General features: G+C 39.2%; 1 protein-coding gene and 1 pseudogene across 2 annotated transcripts in view; one reads left to right on the top strand and one right to left on the bottom strand.

Annotated features, from left to right (window-relative positions):
* The window catches only part of hdac7a (histone deacetylase 7a), a 63,244-nt gene extending 48,307 nt beyond the window's left edge, over positions 1-14,937 (top strand). For both annotated transcript variants that reach the window (XM_088331610.1, XM_088331611.1), the window contains exons 18-26: positions 3,028-3,083; positions 3,201-3,288; positions 3,365-3,484; positions 3,554-3,651; positions 8,739-8,857; positions 10,087-10,220; positions 10,336-10,417; positions 12,134-12,272; positions 13,940-14,937. In XM_088331610.1, the coding sequence (XP_088187736.1) occupies positions 3,028-3,083; positions 3,201-3,288; positions 3,365-3,484; positions 3,554-3,651; positions 8,739-8,857; positions 10,087-10,220; positions 10,336-10,417; positions 12,134-12,272; positions 13,940-13,982 (879 nt within the window). In that variant the 3' untranslated portion in view covers positions 13,983-14,937. The remainder of the gene's footprint in view (positions 1-3,027; positions 3,084-3,200; positions 3,289-3,364; positions 3,485-3,553; positions 3,652-8,738; positions 8,858-10,086; positions 10,221-10,335; positions 10,418-12,133; positions 12,273-13,939) is intronic.
* A 342-nt stretch (positions 14,938-15,279) lies between these two features.
* On the bottom strand, positions 15,280-15,369 carry LOC148369551 (U2 spliceosomal RNA; annotated as a pseudogene).
* Positions 15,370-18,060: the final 2,691 nt, after the last annotated feature.

An 18,060-nucleotide genomic window follows, 5' to 3' on the forward strand; every position in this document is an offset into this window, starting at 1 on the left:
AATTCCCACACTTGTCACACAGAGAATGTAATCTCTTAATGAGATAAGTAAACTTTCAACCAATTTTGAATGACTTGATGGACAGCATTTCAAGCAACAGCGATCTAATGTAGGATTTCCTCAGAAACGTTTAGGTCAACAGAAGAATATGTTGGTTCTGTGTGCATTGAGACAGCGTCATTGTCAGTATACACCAGGGGTCTGCCATCTATGACACGCGTGCCAGCAGTCGCACGCGAGGGGTTAACCAGTGGCACGCGGGCACACGGCAAAATAATAATGATTATATTTTAAAAATGCGCATTTTTACCTGGTGTTATTTAGAGGCTTTACGTTAGCGCCTCTCCTCCTCTGCTCTGTTAGTGAGCGTGTGTCTGCGCGGCGCCTCGCAGAAAAGAGAGCCGTGTTTTAATCCAGCCAACGAAACACAGGCGCACGATAAATGAACGAATCATGACGGCTCTTCGAGCGATAACATCTCGTTCTTTCCAGTCAGCGTCGACAGACGAATGAGGCTTTGTGCAAAAAATGACCGTGCCTTTTTGTGCATTATGCCTCGAGAGCATTGTACTTCGCATGGCACGTGTTTAACGTCATTACGAGACGAAACATGAACATGAATTCAAGGATGAGTCTGACATGGCGGAGACATTAAAACGCGCAGTGTCTAGGTATGGCAAACAAACACAGACCCTGAAGACCTTTGTCACTGCTAAAAACACCACCACTGAAGCTAGCTATCACATTGCTCACTGCATAGCAAAGCACAGAAAACCATTTACTGATGGCGAATATTTTAAAGAAGCGTGTGTGTGCGCCTGTATGCGTGTGTGTGCGCGCGCGTGACTTCTGCTTTGCTGCTGTTATTTCAAGTTTTGTTATTTTCTGCAACAAGATCTCATTGATGAATGCTATGGCCACTGTCCATAGCACTTGATTTTTGATTGTAGTTCATTGTTTATGAAGAATGGTTGATTCTGGTTAATTCTTGTGGCAAAAAGTTTAAGTCATGGATGGCTACAGGCCTTTCCACTTGTTGCTCACATTCATTTTTTAGTTTATTGATGAACAAGAATGTGGAAGAGAAATTGGTCAGTTATAACCGTGTTTTTCAACCAATGTGCCGGGGCACACTAGGGTGCCGTGAGACCTTGTCTCGTGTGCCGCTGGAATTTGCCCAATTTTATCTTTCCCAAAAAATCAGACGAGGAACTGTAATAGTCATCCATATCAGTTGGTGGCAGTAGATTCTTATATACTTTTTATGTTCTAATCATCTGCTCTTGAGGTAGCACAGTACATTTAATAACTTAATTTGTTTAACAAAGCGGTTTAAGATTGCACTGTAAAAAAAAAAACATTAAGCACATCATTCTTTTTTATTTTAAATATTCTTCCTTTCATAAACTAATTATCTGCTTATGAGGTAGTACAGTGAAATACAGTGACATAACTTCATTTTCAAACCTTTTTGACGGACGGTGTGCCTCGGAACTTTTTTATAAATAAATGTACCTTGGTTCAAAAAGGGTTGAAAAACACTGAGTTATACGATTAAAATGTATATCCATGTTGTATATTTAGACTGTTGTAAAATTACGGCTCTGTTGGATATTATAAAAATGTTGTGCGAGTCATTGATCTTGGTGTGGCACACTGATTTACAAGGAAATTTGAAAGTGGCACTCCACACCAAAAAGGTTGCTGACCCCTGCTATACACTGATTATACCATACATGTGTATAGTTAAGATTTGAGTACAATATATGTTCGAGGCGCTTCAAGAGTATTCTTGTCCTTTGGACTTTAAGACTGCGAAAAAATCTTGCAGATAATGATTGGCAGGTGAATTTTGCCCATTTTATGATTATTTTTTTTCTCGTTTTTACTTTTTATTTTTATTTTTTCGTAAAATACGACAAAAGATCCTTAATAGGATATTCTGTATTATTTTGCGTCTCCTTGTGGTGAAAAAACCTAATGAATTTAAAATACTATTGATCTAAAAATACAGGAACTATACTCCACCGTGTGCCTGCTCGCATCGTGTTAGAATCCCTGAGTAGCTCACTGACAGGTTCTGAAAATAGCTCACTAGTGATGGGTCATTGTGAAATTCATATTTATTCTACATCACATGAGCCCCATCTAGAGGGACACTGACGTCATTGTTCCCCATCTTGCTGCTTCGGGTACTCGAAAACCAAAAATCTTGCAAAACGCTGGGCATAAAATTCAAAGAAAATTGGTGTGGTTTGAGTCTCCTTTGTATGTATTCTTCCTTGTGCTTTTTGGCCCTCATTTTTGGTACACGACACAATACAGCACCATCTAGTGGTCCAATATTACACAGGGTCCCTTTAAGATGATGTAATTTTGTTTTTTTTAAGTATTTTTTTAAATCAAATATCATTATTTATTCAAGGGTTGGGTGCATTGTTTGAGGTATGCCTAACAAGTTGAAAGTAAAATACGTTCTCTATTAAGTAGGTGTTACCAACAATGACCAACAAAGAACTTTTATACTTTTTTTTTCCCCACCGCCCCTATCTGCTTTTATCTTACTTTTATCAAAGCTGTTCTGGGACGCGCAACACATTAGAAACAGGAAAGTTGGGGAAGTTGTTTGGAGAGTTAATTTATGCTCATCATCGCAGTTTTATGTAAGCGTTGCATAACATGTTAAGATTTAAAAAAGGTCTGTTTCAAATACAGTCTAAAATCAAACCCCCCAAAAGATGAAAAAATAGTCTTTATATGAGTGCATCTACGAAATAAGATATTTCTTGACAAATGAACTGGCTGAGACTGTGATCATGACTTTAAGCCAGGAGATGGCAGCAGAGAGTTACAAACTTTCAAATTCCGGACAGCACCTTTAAGTCAAAAGATTTATTTTAATAATTATTTGTTTGTAATATATACTGTATTGCAATGGGAAAAATAATACCAGAAATGTGAAAATATATGGTATATAAGTTAAGATTTACCTGTTTATTTCCTATTCATTTTTCCCCTTTCTTTCAGAACGGTTTTGCTGTAGTGAGACCACCAGGACACCATGCCGATCCTTCCAACCCAATGTATGTTTGTGTGGGTTAGCCTCCTCTATTGTTCAGTAAAAATATCAGATAGACCGGCATATTTCTTTAACAGTGTCAGGTTTAAAAGTATTGTGCAACTGCAATCTGTCTTGACAGGGGCTTCTGCTACTTTAATTCAGTGGCTATTGCTGCTAAACAGCTCCAACAGAAGGTCAACATCAGCAAAATCCTCATTGTCGATTGGGTAGGCTTTTCACTTATGCTCCATTTCCTTCTGCTGAGGTTAATAACGATGTTAAAAATATATTCGGTGTTGTCAGGATGTTCATCATGGCAACGGGACACAGGAAATTTTCTACAGCGACCCAAGTGTCCTCTACATGTCACTTCATCGCTATGATCACGGCAACTTCTTTCCTGGAAGTGGATCACCCACTGAGGTGTGTTTTGTGTCTTAGTCAAATGTGGAAGACTGCCATGACGTCTGACAAAATCTTGGTTCTTTTTAGGTGGGCTCAGGACCTGGGGAGGGCTTTAATGTCAATGTGGCTTGGGCGGGAGGACTGGATCCTCCCATGGGAGATGCAGAGTATTTTGCTGCGTTCAGGTAAGATAAAAACACAGCTGCTTTCCACAACATCATCTTAAAATAGAATACATTTTAACATTACACCACAAGAGGGCAGTTGCATCCTATCTAAGTGAGTGGGCAATTTCCTGACTCAACATAGAGCACGTGGTGCTTTTTGTTATTGGTCTGCAACACCAGTCAAGCAAATCAGCTGGTCCTACAACAAGGATCCTTTTATAGTTGTGTTCTCAGAAATACTGAAATGATTTGTGATGTTTTAGAATCTAGATAACCTTTATTTTCCGTTGGTTATAACTGGTGATTTTTGTTTGATATGTCATTTTGAAAGTTATGTGAATTCGTATGTTTAATTATTTGCCTGCAGATTAACCCTACACTTGTGAAAATTAGCACATTTTCATTTTAGTTAAATGCAAAAAAGTGAAAGTGAAATCATATCTAATTAATAAAGCAAATCATCTTAAAAAAAGACAAAAGCACAATATTTACTCTATTAAGTATGTGTTAATAATGCCACACTGAGTTCAAATAGCCATTTAGCTTTTTTTCCCACCGTGCTTATCTGCTTTAATTCTACTTTTAGAAAAGGTATTGGGGGCCGAACACATTAAGAAAATGAATGGGGGGTGTACAGTGGTTTCATACTCATCCTTTGTATTTATGTTGAAGTAACGTGAAAATGGTAAAAGTAAGTGTTTCAAGTACAGTCCAAACTCAAAAAGATGAAAAAAAGAAGAGTTTAAAATTATTCGTTGTTGTGTTTAAGAAGTGCATGCGCAACATGAGGTGCTCGACAGGGTCTGCAAGGATTACACAAGCCAGGAGATGGTAGCAGCAAGAAAGTTTTAAATTCCGTGCAGCACTTTTAAATACTTCTACTATTATGTTCAAACACCAAAGTTTAGTGAACATAACACTTTCATGTCATGTTCTTAACCCAAAAACATATTTAATGTAATGTTTGATTATTATCTTTATATTGGACTTGTAGTATTTCTAATAAATAACATTTGGGCTTCAGATGACTGATCTAATGTAGCAAACTGTTTGGGCCTGCTGCCATGTTAAGACTGTTTATCATCTGCGAAATGAACTTTAAAAATATCATACTTGTCGACACATGGTTTCTCCGTATTTTATACGTTTTTTTGATCACTTCAAATTGTGTACACTGTGTAACAACATCATTAAGGGGGACAAAAAACTCTGTTTTTGTTAGACCGATCTTGTCTTGTCCATTTTTATCTCTAATCCGGATTGTCTCTGTCACTAGTTGCAGACCAAAAAGTTATTGAAGATTGCTAATTACTAATAAACACATTTTCAATTTGAAAGTGCATTCGGGCAAAATCACTCCCACTTATGAAAGATAAATAGTTTTGCTCTGCTTTTCTCACTATAATGCTGATAGGGAAAGAGTTTACAGCCATGTAAGGAAACTAAGAAAAGCAGGGTTTGTACAGATGCATGATGTTCTTGAAAATGCTTAAATTCCAATTATGTGTTGATTGAAAAGGGCTTGTTGAGATTGTTTCAAGTTTTCTTAAACATGGCGCCGGCATTCCTCCCTGGTGTCTTCGCTTTACCATTGCATTTTTTTCTTCCCATGTGATTAACAGCAGCTGGAATTAGTTTGTATGGCATTGTCCTATGAAGTGTAATCAACCCCCTACGGGTTGCGCCCAATGTGCATGCTACACCTAAACAGGGAACTATGAAATGTGTATCAGTGCAAGGATTGCATTTAAATTATGGACATTTAGTATGACCCATGACAAAAAAAATCAAGGTAGCGTTTCCCAGTAGTAGAATGTTTCCACACATATTGTTCAAATACCAAAACCTATTTGCGATACTCAATGCACACAATATGTAAATCACAAATATATTTGTGGCTCTGCAAAATACATAATTTACACCAGATTACTTCTTTTAATGGTACAGTACTGGAGAAATTGGAAACTATGCTCCGAAAGTCCTTAGAAGTGCTTGAATCAGGCAATGAAAAAGTTGTATGAACCCCATATTTTGACTGTTACAGAGTGAAACCGTCTATAGAACTGATGAAGCCCACAAAGTCTGGCATTGCTGTGCATAATAAGCAAGACTAAATCAACTGCAAGTGGGCAAAAAACTAGGAAAGATCCTGAAATAATTGCGTTATTTGGCAAATACTATAAACTTGTTAAATCAAATGATTCTACAAAGTCTATCTTACTGTGAGTAAATAGGCTTTCATTCTATGTTTGTAAGGTTTATTATTGTTTAATAAGGGGATCTGCAATCATTAAGACGGGTAGATATTTGCTGAGGTTGACATGTATCAAATATAATTTTTTTCTGTTTACTGACAAGGTATTTAATGCAGGTCTTGTACCATAGTCATAATTGTTGGTACTAATTAGTTTATATTTCATGGTTGGGCATACCATTTTTCCCAAGACGTTTTATATATGCATTGTGTGTCAATAGGAGAATGAGTGCTTTCGTGTTGGTTGTTTTTATTAGGGTATGGGAATGCACGATTTATCTCTGTGTGCTCTCAATTTGGTCTATGAGCTCATGTTGTCCATCTGCAAGCAGTCATGACAGCAGCATGTGTTTATGTGTGTTTGTTCGTGTGTGTACAAAGACGATGATGAGGGTGGCGGGGGTTTGGGGGTAGGGAAGGGCAAGGGCGGGAGTATTCTCGAAAGTCCCCCGGCAGAATAATGAACGTAAATGGATCCCAGATGGACTGTTTTCCTCTTTTCCCTGTGTGTCAATGACTTGAAGAGAGTGACAGGCCTCTAATAGGAAACAGACTCGTTCACTCAAGCTTTGAACTTTGCCGATCTGCGTTGCGTTCGAGTCCACTCTTCCCAAAATGTTTCAGCACAATGGAAACCTTCAACCTTTTCCACTAGCGCGGAGCTACAGCTAAACATTAGGCAATGTTGTCATTGATGGATGCACTGCGTAAATAGCTTTTTTTTCAACTCTGCTAATCTCGATATATTGCCGTTTGTTTTACTAGTTGTGCAAAACTGCAACCACAATGTCACATTGAGCAGATCATCAAACAAAAAGACTTTAAATCTATGACAGTGGAGAAAAAAACTTTTCCATCTGGTACCCTTGACGATCATGGGCTTATCAATTTGATGACATTTGGTCAAGTATTGAAATGTTTAACAAGCGGCTACATCAGGGCTGTCTAAACTACGTCCCGTAGCAGCAACATTTCTAAATAATCATCTATTTAAATCTAATATATCTTATTCTAATCTAATCTTAATGTAGTCAAAACTAAACTACTTCATGAATACCAATTTGTGTGTGGTTGTAATGCGAATTATAGGCTACAAAACTTAATTCCATTAAGAAAAAATCAGACAGTTGCTTTAGGCCACCGTGAGTGACTCTAGCTAGGTTTTGTGTCAAGGCACCCCCAATAAATACCACCAAAATCGTTAAAAATCCGGTTTTGTGGAGTCTGCTTAAATGGGGGTCTCTATCAACCTCTGGTTTCCAAAGTTGGTACTGCAGCTCCCGACCACAAATCACTCCAAGCGTCCGAATACAATCTTTTATCGTTAAAGTATGATATGCTATTTGGGTTGGTGAAGAAAAATTAAATAATAACAATTATTATAATAATACATTGTATTTTTAAGCACCCTTCTGGACACCCAATGTCGCTATACATATGAGTAGGACACAACAATAAACAAAGAGTAAAACAAGAGTTAAACAAGCAAGTAATGAATAGCCAATCAAACACATTATAGTTAAGGGGCGGTGTTTGAGGAATATGGTCAAAAATATGCAAGTCTGAAGAGGTGAGTTTTCACTCCGGATTTGAAGGTGGACAGGGTCGCAGAATTTCGGAGGTTAGGCGGCAATGAATTACAGAGCTTGGGGGCAGAGAGGCTGAAAGCGCTGCTCCCCATGGAGCTGAGCCGGGCAGGGGGAGAGTGAGATGGGGGTAGGAAGATGATCTGAGGGTGTGGGATGGCGTGGCAGTGTTAAGGAGGTGGGTATGGTAAGGAGGGGCAAGGTTATGAAACAAATGTATTTAATATGCTTGTTGGATACAAATAAATACATGAATGCGTGACTTAATGAATATATTAACAAATTTTAAAAAATAAGTAATGTGACCCTTATATCCTCTATAAGAGTAGTCGGCGACCTTTTCTGTACCACGGACTGGTTTTAATGTCTGAGAAGGTTTTCGCAATCTGGCCCACTAATAATATTGGTCATTATAACAAGAGTTACAACAACAATAATAACAACAACAACAACAACAAACATTACTTTTTTTTGATTTGAACAAATTTATTGACACTAAAAACAGAAAAAACAATCATGACAATAACAACAGCAATTAAGCAAATTCACAATATTATATTCCAATATTACGTTTTTAACAGCAAACACAAAGTGAAGTTTACTTATCTATGTTAATAATTAACCAATAGGCATCTGGATAACATGCGGGGAAATTTTTTTGATTTTATCTCATTATCGCACTGTTTTTACTCACGGTTCCACGTTGACTAGCCTTTATAATATTTAAGGCCCACATAATTGGTCAATTGTTGTTCAACGTTGTTTTGGCTGAACTTATTCCCATAATATTGTAATTGAGCAATCAGCCAACACAATATTGTACAGCGATTGGCCAGTTCCATGCCCCTTCAAGATAAAGGCGAGACAACTTGGTACCCTGAGTAAACATAGTTGGATGATGACATACAACCTAAGGCCTTTTCCTCTGTCATCAATGATGCTCGCTGCTCATTGTTGCATTTAGCAGAAATGGTCAACTGTACTTGTAGCCTGGTGTTCAATAGCTTAAATACAGGGATTGACTTCTGTAATATCTCATCAACTTTTGGGTCTTCTTAGGTAGGAAAAGAAATATGTGTACTGTACATGAATAAATACGATTTAAGCAAAAAGTAAGGACAACTTATTTTATTTCTGGGCCATCCGGTACCAAATGACCCACAGTCCGGCACTGGCCCGGGGCCTGGCCCGACCACTGCTCTATAATGACTACAGTCTTTAACGGTATCTAACAATATGATTTGTGTGACTTTGTGTGACTACAGGACTGTAATAATGCCCATCGCCCAGGAATTTGCCCCAGACGTCATTTTGGTCTCTGCCGGGTTTGATGCTGCTGAGGGCAACCCCCCACAGCTTGGAGGGTACAAGGTCTCGGCCAAATGTAAGCCAAGCCTCCAAACACATGCTCAGCCTTCTGTGTTTTATTTGTGACTTTACCCTTTTCTGATGAGGGCCTGGATTCAGTTCGTAATAGAAAAAGTGTCACGAATGTGGGAGTGCCTAAATGTTAAAATGTATTGTTTTCCAGAAAGCCAAAATTAAATAACCCGTCTGGATTCGTTACAGAGCGAAAGTCGGAAAACTAATAATGTCACTATTAAATAAATAAATATTAACAAAACAACCCTCTCTGTATTCTTTACAGAACAAAAGTCAGAAATAAATAATAATGCGAATTATCGAATAAATAACAACCAAATAACACTGGTTCCTTCACACAAAAATGCATGGGATCTATAGTTTCTCTATGTCGGACTTAGTTTCAATAGGTCCAAGTTAGGTTTAGTTCTCCGACCTCTGTACCACCAGTGGTTTAGATGAGGTGTGAAAAGCAAGTCGATGTTATCTCATGATCACATCATGTTTAGTCATGGTACGAAAGTAGAATGTTAGTTTTCGATGTGCGTTTCACATGTGACAATAGATAAATTTCTTGTCACTGTCACATGTGAAACAGTCAACAAAATTAATATTTCCCTTTGGTACCGCTACTTAAGAAAGTGTGAAAATGGGGTAAAACACAAAGCCTTTTCATATGTCATCTAACTCGTCTCATTAGTAGTCTAGTGGTAAGAGTGTGGTGCTTTGACCTCGGTTCAAATTTGGTTACAACCAAAAGCGTGCACCCAGACTTACAGTTCTTGTTTAGGTAAAGAAAAAAAAAGTTTGTTATACATGTATAAATATGATATATGAAAGAATGATCATAATGCTCTCTGGTATTGTTCCGGAGGCTGTTGTGGAGGTGGGCTGTATCCAACCCGCAGATTGTAGTTTGATGACCACTGTAAAGAGCAACAGTTCTTTCTAAGTAACCAGGAGCTTTAACTTAGGATCCGTTGCATCTTAAAAAGAGGTATTAATAGATTATCATAGCTCCCATCAGAAGAAGAAGTAGTTGTCTCTTCAAGCATCTTTGACTGAATCTCTGATGTGACCATAATTACAGTGAGTGCCTTTTGGCTCCGTAATGGAGGAAGTCAAAATATATACTTGTCTTGAACAAATATTGGGAGGTGTAGTAAAGCTTACGTCAAGACAGAAGAGGAGTAAACGTCACTTTGGTTTGGTCGCAGTCGCTCACCGTTGTTTGTGTGTTGCGTCTCCCAGGTTTCAGCTTTCTGACTCGCCAGCTGATGTCGCTTGCGGGCGGGCGTCTGGTTTTGTCCCTGGAGGGAGGTCATGATCTTACAGCCATCTGCGACGCTTCTGAAGCTTGTGTCAGTGCGCTTCTGGGTGCGCAGGTAAGCCATGCCCCGTGATGGCGTTCTTCAAGAATAAAAACTCACCCATGCATCCAGTTTATTGGGAAATGTCTCATGTTTGTGTTTTAAATGATGCATGCATTTTTCCCTGTAGGACTCACTACCGGAAGATGTCCTGCTCCAAAAACCAAATGCTAACGCCATCTGCTCCCTGCAGACGGTCATACAAATTCAAAGTGAGCATTCTTTTCTTGTATTTTGGTACTATGCACACTTTGCAAAAATACCCCCTTGGCAGCAAATGTGGCTCATTTCAAGCAACTTATAGTTTTCAAATGTAGAGTTTTGCGAATGGTTGCAAAGCGAGGATTGTATGAAGTTGTGGTGGTACCAACAGTGGTGTATAGCTCAGAGACGGGGGTTGGAGAGGAAATGAGCGTAATAGGTTAAATGCCTTTGAAATTAGATGTTTGCATGGTATGTGTAAAGTGACATGACCGGATGGTTTAAGGAGTGAGAAAGTAAGGAGATGAACTGGTATGGTGAAAGAGCTTGCTGAGAGGGTTGATGAAAATGTTCTGAGATAGTTTGGACATAGGGAAAAAATGGATCAAGCCAGTTTGACTAAAAGAGTGTGTAGTGCAGAAGTGGTGGTAAATAGAATGAAAGGAAGGCCCAAATATGGTTGGATGGATGGGGTGAAACATGCTCTCGATGTGAGGTTGGTTAATTTATTGGATGCAAGAGTGTGTGCTAGAGATAGATGTGAATTGCGTGGATACTTAAGGATGGCTGACATCGACGCATATGATGTAGATGGGGTAAACCAGTATATTTATTTGTCTGGCCTCTGTGCTGATGAAGGGTTGCTTGGCACATCAACTCTACCCCTTGTTGTACTGTGGGCTTAATGTTCTGTGTCAGGTAGGGAAGAGTGTGGGGGAATAAATGTTTGGTTAATGTGAGTGTGTTCTTCACTCTAGCCACCTCCCACGAGGGGGGGTTGCTTTGGTAGATAGATAGATAGATAGATAGATAGATATATGGATAGAAAATGTTACTTAAAAGAGCAAAATTACCTAAAAACTGCTAGATAAGGTCTTTTTTATTTTATTTATTTATTTTTTTAATTAGAGAAACCAGATGAAAATATACCTAAATTGGGCCATATTTGGGGCAGCACGGCGGCGCAGTGGTTAGCGCTTGTGCGGCACAGTTCATGTCATGGGAACCTGTCGTGGGTTCAAATCCAGCTCCAAACATCCTGTGCGGAGTTTGTATGTTCTCCCCGTGCTTGTGTGGGTTTCCTCCGGGCACTCCGGTTTTCTCCCACGTTCCAAAAACATGCATTTCAGGTGAATGAGCGAATGAGTTGTCTGTCCCTGTGTGCCCTGCGATTGGCTGGCAACCAGTTCAGGGTGTCCCCTGCCCACTGCCCGGAGATGGCTGGGATGGGCTCCAGCCCCCCCGCGACCCTAATGAGGATAAGCGGTACGGCTGATGAGATGAGATGGGCCATATTTTTTGCCAATAAGGCTAGGTGTAATTTTTTCAGTGCAGTGAAAAATGTTTCAAAAGCCGTAAATCCGTGATGTTTTCATCAAACACTGATTTTTCAGATTTGGCTAACCAGATTTAGAACACCTAAGACGCCAACAGATGTTTTTAAGTTACAATTATTTGAATACAGACACTAGAGACGGGGCATCCAGTAAAAACCCTGCAAGCGATTTCTTTTAGCCAGTGGTTCTAAGAAGGAGTATATTTGCCTATGGGTTGAGTCCGAAGCACCTGTGGCTAAATTCAGCGTTTTTACCGTCAAGACCTAAATTTCCCATTGTTGATTCTTACTTTAGTTGACCCTGACATTTCACTGAGAACCAATTTCTTTTTGAAGGATAAATAGTTGGAGCTACACCTGTAGTAACTTACATCTGTCTTGTTTACATCAGGTCAGTATTGGCCGTCTGTGAACGCACACAGCAGTTCAGTGGGTCTCTCTTACCTGGCGGCTCAGAGACGAGACTGCGAGGAAACGGACGCCGTCAATGCTCTAGCGTCGCTCTCCGTGGGGGTTCTTTCCAGCAAAAGGTACTGGACACACTCAACACCTTACAAGTTTAAAGGACTTTATTTATTTACCTCCTGATGTCAGGAGTAGAGGTAACTGAAGCTTTTCAGCATCATTCTCAAATTATTTCTGGCCAATGCAACCACGTTGCAACAAGCATTTTTTCGCATTGTCGCTTTTCTCATTTTTTGCAGATTTAAGTCCAAATAATTCCGTGTTCGTAAACAAGTCTTTAGCCAAGCTGCGGGCACATTGTTGAGGCAGAACACCAAAATACATATACGTTTATAGTTTATATCAGCAGATTGACAAAAAAAAAAAAAGATCGTGGATCATAGATTGTAACATCTCAAATAAGCACAAAGTATGAGCAAGCAGCTAGATAGCGACTTTATTTAGTGATCAAACTCAACAACAAAAACTGTACAAGCCATTTTGTGGAACCTTTGTATGTCACTTTTCGCTTCATATAAAACATTGATCATAGGTAGCAAGTACAATACCTTCCGATGACAGTAAGTGAAATGGATGAAAATAATGGCTCTAATTACCATTTCATATTTACAGAAACTTACTTCACACATAAGTTAACTTTAAAAGATTTGACTTTCCTTGTTTTGCACCCACCTCTAATACTTCTTTAGTGTTGCTGGGATCAATAATAACAATGATAATGACAAAGTTAAGTCATATTTGCTGCAAAGACCAAATAATCGAAATCATTATTATTAACGATATAAGAATGTATTACGATTAAATGTATGTTACATAAAATGTAGATTAATAGTACTTTATATCATGTTATTGTTTTTGTTATTCTTACTGATGAAATATCTACAAACTAACACCAATAGTGGCAAATTCACATTCCATAGGAGGCATTGGTAGCGAACACTTAACATTTTCCCCACACTTATACTTACTTGGGCATTCAAGTAAATCCAGATTGCTATGATAACTTACCAGATATAAAAATCGGCACTGCAAACACGCCAAAATGATGTCCTCGGTCCAGTCATATTTTTAAATGGCTCGCAGCTACAGGGCTCTACAGGGCTTTTGAAATGTCTGTTTCCTTTAGAAATTGCTAAACGTGTTTCTTAAAATTTTAAATTGTGCACCACTACACAAAACATTTCAGCATGTTGTTTTGTAAGTCGCCTCTTTTCAAAAAGCAAATCTACATAAAAATCTTCTCTTGCTCCATTGAAATGCGTACTGCTACACTGGTTGTTTTGGCTCCAGAATCCTGTTGTGATCCGGTGATGAGGCAGGCTAGAAAGGTAAAACCAGTATAAACAGACAATAAGTCTCACATACACTCTCAAAAATCTCCAAAGATTCAGGGAAAATGTCCTCATCATTTTAGAGTGGTACATGATTACTTTCCTAACAAGTTTTTTCACATGCAGCTTAAATAAATGTACATTCTCAAAGGGAATTTCCAAGAACGAAGGATTCTTATTCTAAATAGCAGTAACTCATTTGATTACCCGCCTCCTCTAAATGCTGGCTTGTCCTTAAAAATCAGGAATACATTCTCCTAAAACTAGCACCTGGAAGCAGGGGACACATTTTGGATCCACACCTTTGCATCCCCCAATTAAAATGGTCTTTGCTTTTAAGTCACATACCCAAGCGAAAACTGGGTTACAAACTAACCTCCAGTTTTCTGCCTTTCTCGAAGCCTTCCAGACGAGCCAATGGAAGATGACAACAACTCTGTGTGACCAATGGCCTTACTCAACTCACTCACCTCGCCCCACTTGTAGCACTGTATCCCCAGCAGGACTCACCAACAAGACATTGGGGACAAGCAATCCGACCATCCGTTTGTCTGTCTTGTGTCAACTCAAAGCAGACACGCAAATGCGGAATTAGCACCTCAACACCGAGGGACCACTCAGCGGTAACCTTGTGAAACCTCACCAAAAAGCAATACAACGAATTGTGCCTTTTGTACAGCACGACCATTCTGTGAATGCACAAACTATTGCGGATGCTGTTTCTCTTGCCCCAAGGACTTTGAATTACCTCCACTGCTGCTTCACATTTTGACCCTTAAAAGCCCCTTATGAAGCACTCGGCAGCATCATCGGATGACTGACATTAGGTCATTGCATGCACGCATGCATGTGAACAACCCTGAAAAAGAGAGAGATATTGTATTGCTACACTGTCCTGATTGCAGTTTAACCACTATGAGAGCCAAACTCAGAAATGAAGGGCCTATGTCCTTTTTTGCTTAAATGCACTGTTCATTCCTCAATGTGAAGTGTAAGAAATACCAAAGCTCGGGAAGAAACAATACTCCACACTCTTAAGATGCCTTTAATCCTCTCTAACAGAATGCCGTTTGCTTTTACAGTGTTCCCACGCAACTTTCCAGTCTGATTATCTCAGCTTCACTTATCGTTGAGTCATTTTTGAGCTATCTCGTTGACCTGTTTTGTTTTTGGTTTGTTTTCGAGATGAATGAAAATGTTCTGTAACAACAATGAGACCATAAACATTCAAACACGACTTCAATCTGACTGAAAAACAAGGTTGTTCAGATCAATCCAGCCTTGGATGCATCAAACAAGTCAAGGAAAGTAAAACGGATGAAGCGCAAACTTGCTGATCGTTGGTCGTGCTTAGAAAATAAATGATAGATGAGGATTCTGCTTACTGTAGTGCTTTGTGTTGCTAGTGAAAAAGGAGGTCAAATGATCACAGACTTACCGAGTTTAAGTCCGTGAAATAGCCAATTTTTTTGCAATTACAGGCTTTGAGGAAAATAGAAAAAGCATTTTCTAGTGCCTTTTTGAAGCTGAGAGCTTCTTTTTTGTTACTGATTGGCATAAAGGGCTTTAAAAGGGGGGGGGGTTTTAAGGGTTATTGATCTATCTTCGTTATTCATTATCCATTATCCGTTATCGGTCAGTTCATAATACGCTACAAAGCCTAGGAGCCGGGACACTTACTCTCAGCCAAAAGGCCAAGCTAAGGTCCTAGCCCTAAAGCCTTGCTGCGATCATTGCGAATGCACCGTTCCCGGAGGTACTGCAATACCGGGCCGATGCGTGGAGTGGACAGAGCAAGCTCTTATTCCATCTCCGGAATGCAAAAATCAAAGGCCAAGGCAGGCCAACTTCATATATAGTTTTATTGTTGTGCTAAAATTAACATCTTCTAAAGGACCTTTGTTGTTACTATGCTACGACCAAGTTGCAATTATTAATAGTTAAATCAATCACTTAAACATGTCAGTTAGAAATCAAATTAACTAGAAAGTCGCAATGACCCATCACTGGTGAGCTATTTTCAGAACCTGTCTGAGGGCTGCCTAGGTGTTCTTAGTAGGCTAACTGGCACCACGTTGGAGACCCCAGTTCTAGAGTCTACTGTATTACAAACTGGCATTTTGGACTACATTTCCCATCGGCAGGATTACGTCTGCATTCAGTTACATTATTGTTTTTATTTGGACATGAACGTCTGCTATTTTTTCATGGCAGTATATTTTATCAGGTGAATGCACATCCAATGTAGGCGATGACTATGGCTCAACAGTGTGATGTTATATGTGATTACAAGCCCCAGCTATTTTGATATTTGATATTTTGACATTTTGGAGTGGTACCAACAGCCTATTCTAACAAGCCAGTGTATTTTAGTAAGGAACACATCCATATTTTGAGTCTTAAGAAAGTAGCGTCATGGTATTTGTGAATGTCCTTGTATGTTTTGACCCGTGTAGCTCTGTTCCACCATGAACACAATTTTGCGTTGTGTATAGCACATGAATTGGAACTACTGTGGTTTTATTATGCAGGTAGAAATAATCTTGTAATTCTGGGAGTGTAACATCTCTAGCCTTTGTTCTTACGGCACAATATGGAAATAATGCATTGTGTAATGAGAAAGTGAATAGAGGATATATTCCTTTAATGCAGGGTTGTCTAACATTCGGCCCTGGGAGCCAGATTGAGACAAAACTGAGAGAAGCGGAAGAGAAAAAAAAAGAGCTGCTGTTTGATACAGTATATATTCACTTGATGTTGCCAAAGCCATTCCCATTCCCAAAGCAAGTTTAGCTTTATTTTTTCTCTATCTTCTTTCACTGTCTATCGTTCTCATTTTCTATTTGTTTCTGTTTTTTCTTTCTCTCTGTGTATATCTTTTCGTCTCTGTCGCTCGTTCTCTCTGAATCTTTCTCTGCGTCTTTTTTTTATTTTCTTTTTCTTTTTCTTCCTCTCTCTCTCTCTCTCTCTCTCTCCTTTTTACTTCCCACTTACCTTTTTTTTCTTTCTCTTTCTTTCCTTTTACTCTCTCACTCACTCTCACTTACCCCTACCCTTTCTTTCTCTGTTTCTCTCTGTCTTTCTTTCACTCTTTCTTCTTTTTTCCACTATCTCTTCCTCTCTCTCCTTTTCTCTTCTCACTTAGTTTTTTTTATTTCTTTCTTTGCTTCTTTCTCTTTCTCTCTTGTGATGAAAATCCACCCTAAATCCGGCTTAGGTATTTTTCTCCCTCTTTACCTGGGTTCATTTCAGTTCTCTCAATTAAAAAAAAGAAAATACATCGACCAAACAGACGTTTGTTATCTTACGCCATGTTATAAGCGTTTGTTGGTTCGGTTCATGTGAGGTTGTATTTGTTTTCCGATTCCACGGTGGGATGAAATGCTCTCAAGCTCCCCAACCCTGCTCTAAACCAATAACTGCGTGTTTGTGTGGCTCTTCCACGAGATGCGGTGTCCATGAAGTAAATGTGTGTCTGCTGTGTATGCATATTTGTACTCTAAACGCAGTACTGTCGTGTGAGCCGTTCCGATAAAAGCCCCAGCGGGTGTTTGTTGTCTTATGCAGAGGCAAAATTGCCTCCACTTTCTTCTTCGCTGCCTCTTTTGCTGATGTCATGTGTTACTCTCCTTTGGAAAACTACACTGTAAATAGATGCTCCCCTGACCAAAATACACATCAGCTATGTGCCTTGATGCATTTAGTAGATATTTGCGTATTGGTAACTCTTAAAACTAACTGGACTTGCAGTGATACTGTTGAATTGGACTTTATGCTATTCTTTCCTAATGACTTTAAATGTATGTGTTGTATTTTCATCCGATTTCTTACCACGTGTATGTATAGAAGATTTTCTATTTTGTACTTATGTCTTTTCCTCCTGATTAAAAACTGGGAAAATAGCAAGATGTTTGTTTTTAAAGACTTGATAATGTCACGAAACGGGTCGGGACTGTCTTGAAACGGGTCGGGAAGCAGGAAGTTGGAACTCATTTGCGTAGACGATCTGTCACGTTAATTAAGAAGGAAAAGTTGTCCAACACACAAACGGACCAAAAACAAAACAAAGCAGGCTCAAATGCAGGCAAAACTACAGACTAGGCATTTAACGGGATTAAACAGAACTTGCAGGAATCTCTCAGAATGTTACACCGAAGTCCAACAAGCACAACAAGAATAAACAGGTATCAAACAGGCATGAACAGGTTTTCAACAAGGGTAAACAATGATCTGGCCAAGGGCAGTTCCAAAAGGCGCGTTTAAGTACCCATAGGAGTAATCAGGAAAATGCAGGTCAGCCGGTGTCAAGGGGCGGGGCCAGCTGGGCGCCATGACAACCGTGCAGGACATGACAGATAAAAGTATCTCCTTATTTGAAACGAACCTAAAGATCAGGGTTGGGCGATACCTGGTCTCGATCCGAACCAAGTAAAAACAAGGTAATATCAATCAATGCTAAATTCGATCGGTTTTTGCGCTGAAATGGCATAATCGTTGAATAATTGAACACGTCTCCCCCTTG

This window comes from Urocampus carinirostris, chromosome 3 (genome assembly GCF_059441175.1).
Source record: "Urocampus carinirostris isolate Australia breed hairy pipefish chromosome 3, RoL_Ucar_1.0, whole genome shotgun sequence".
Taxonomy (NCBI): domain Eukaryota; kingdom Metazoa; phylum Chordata; class Actinopteri; order Syngnathiformes; family Syngnathidae; genus Urocampus; species Urocampus carinirostris.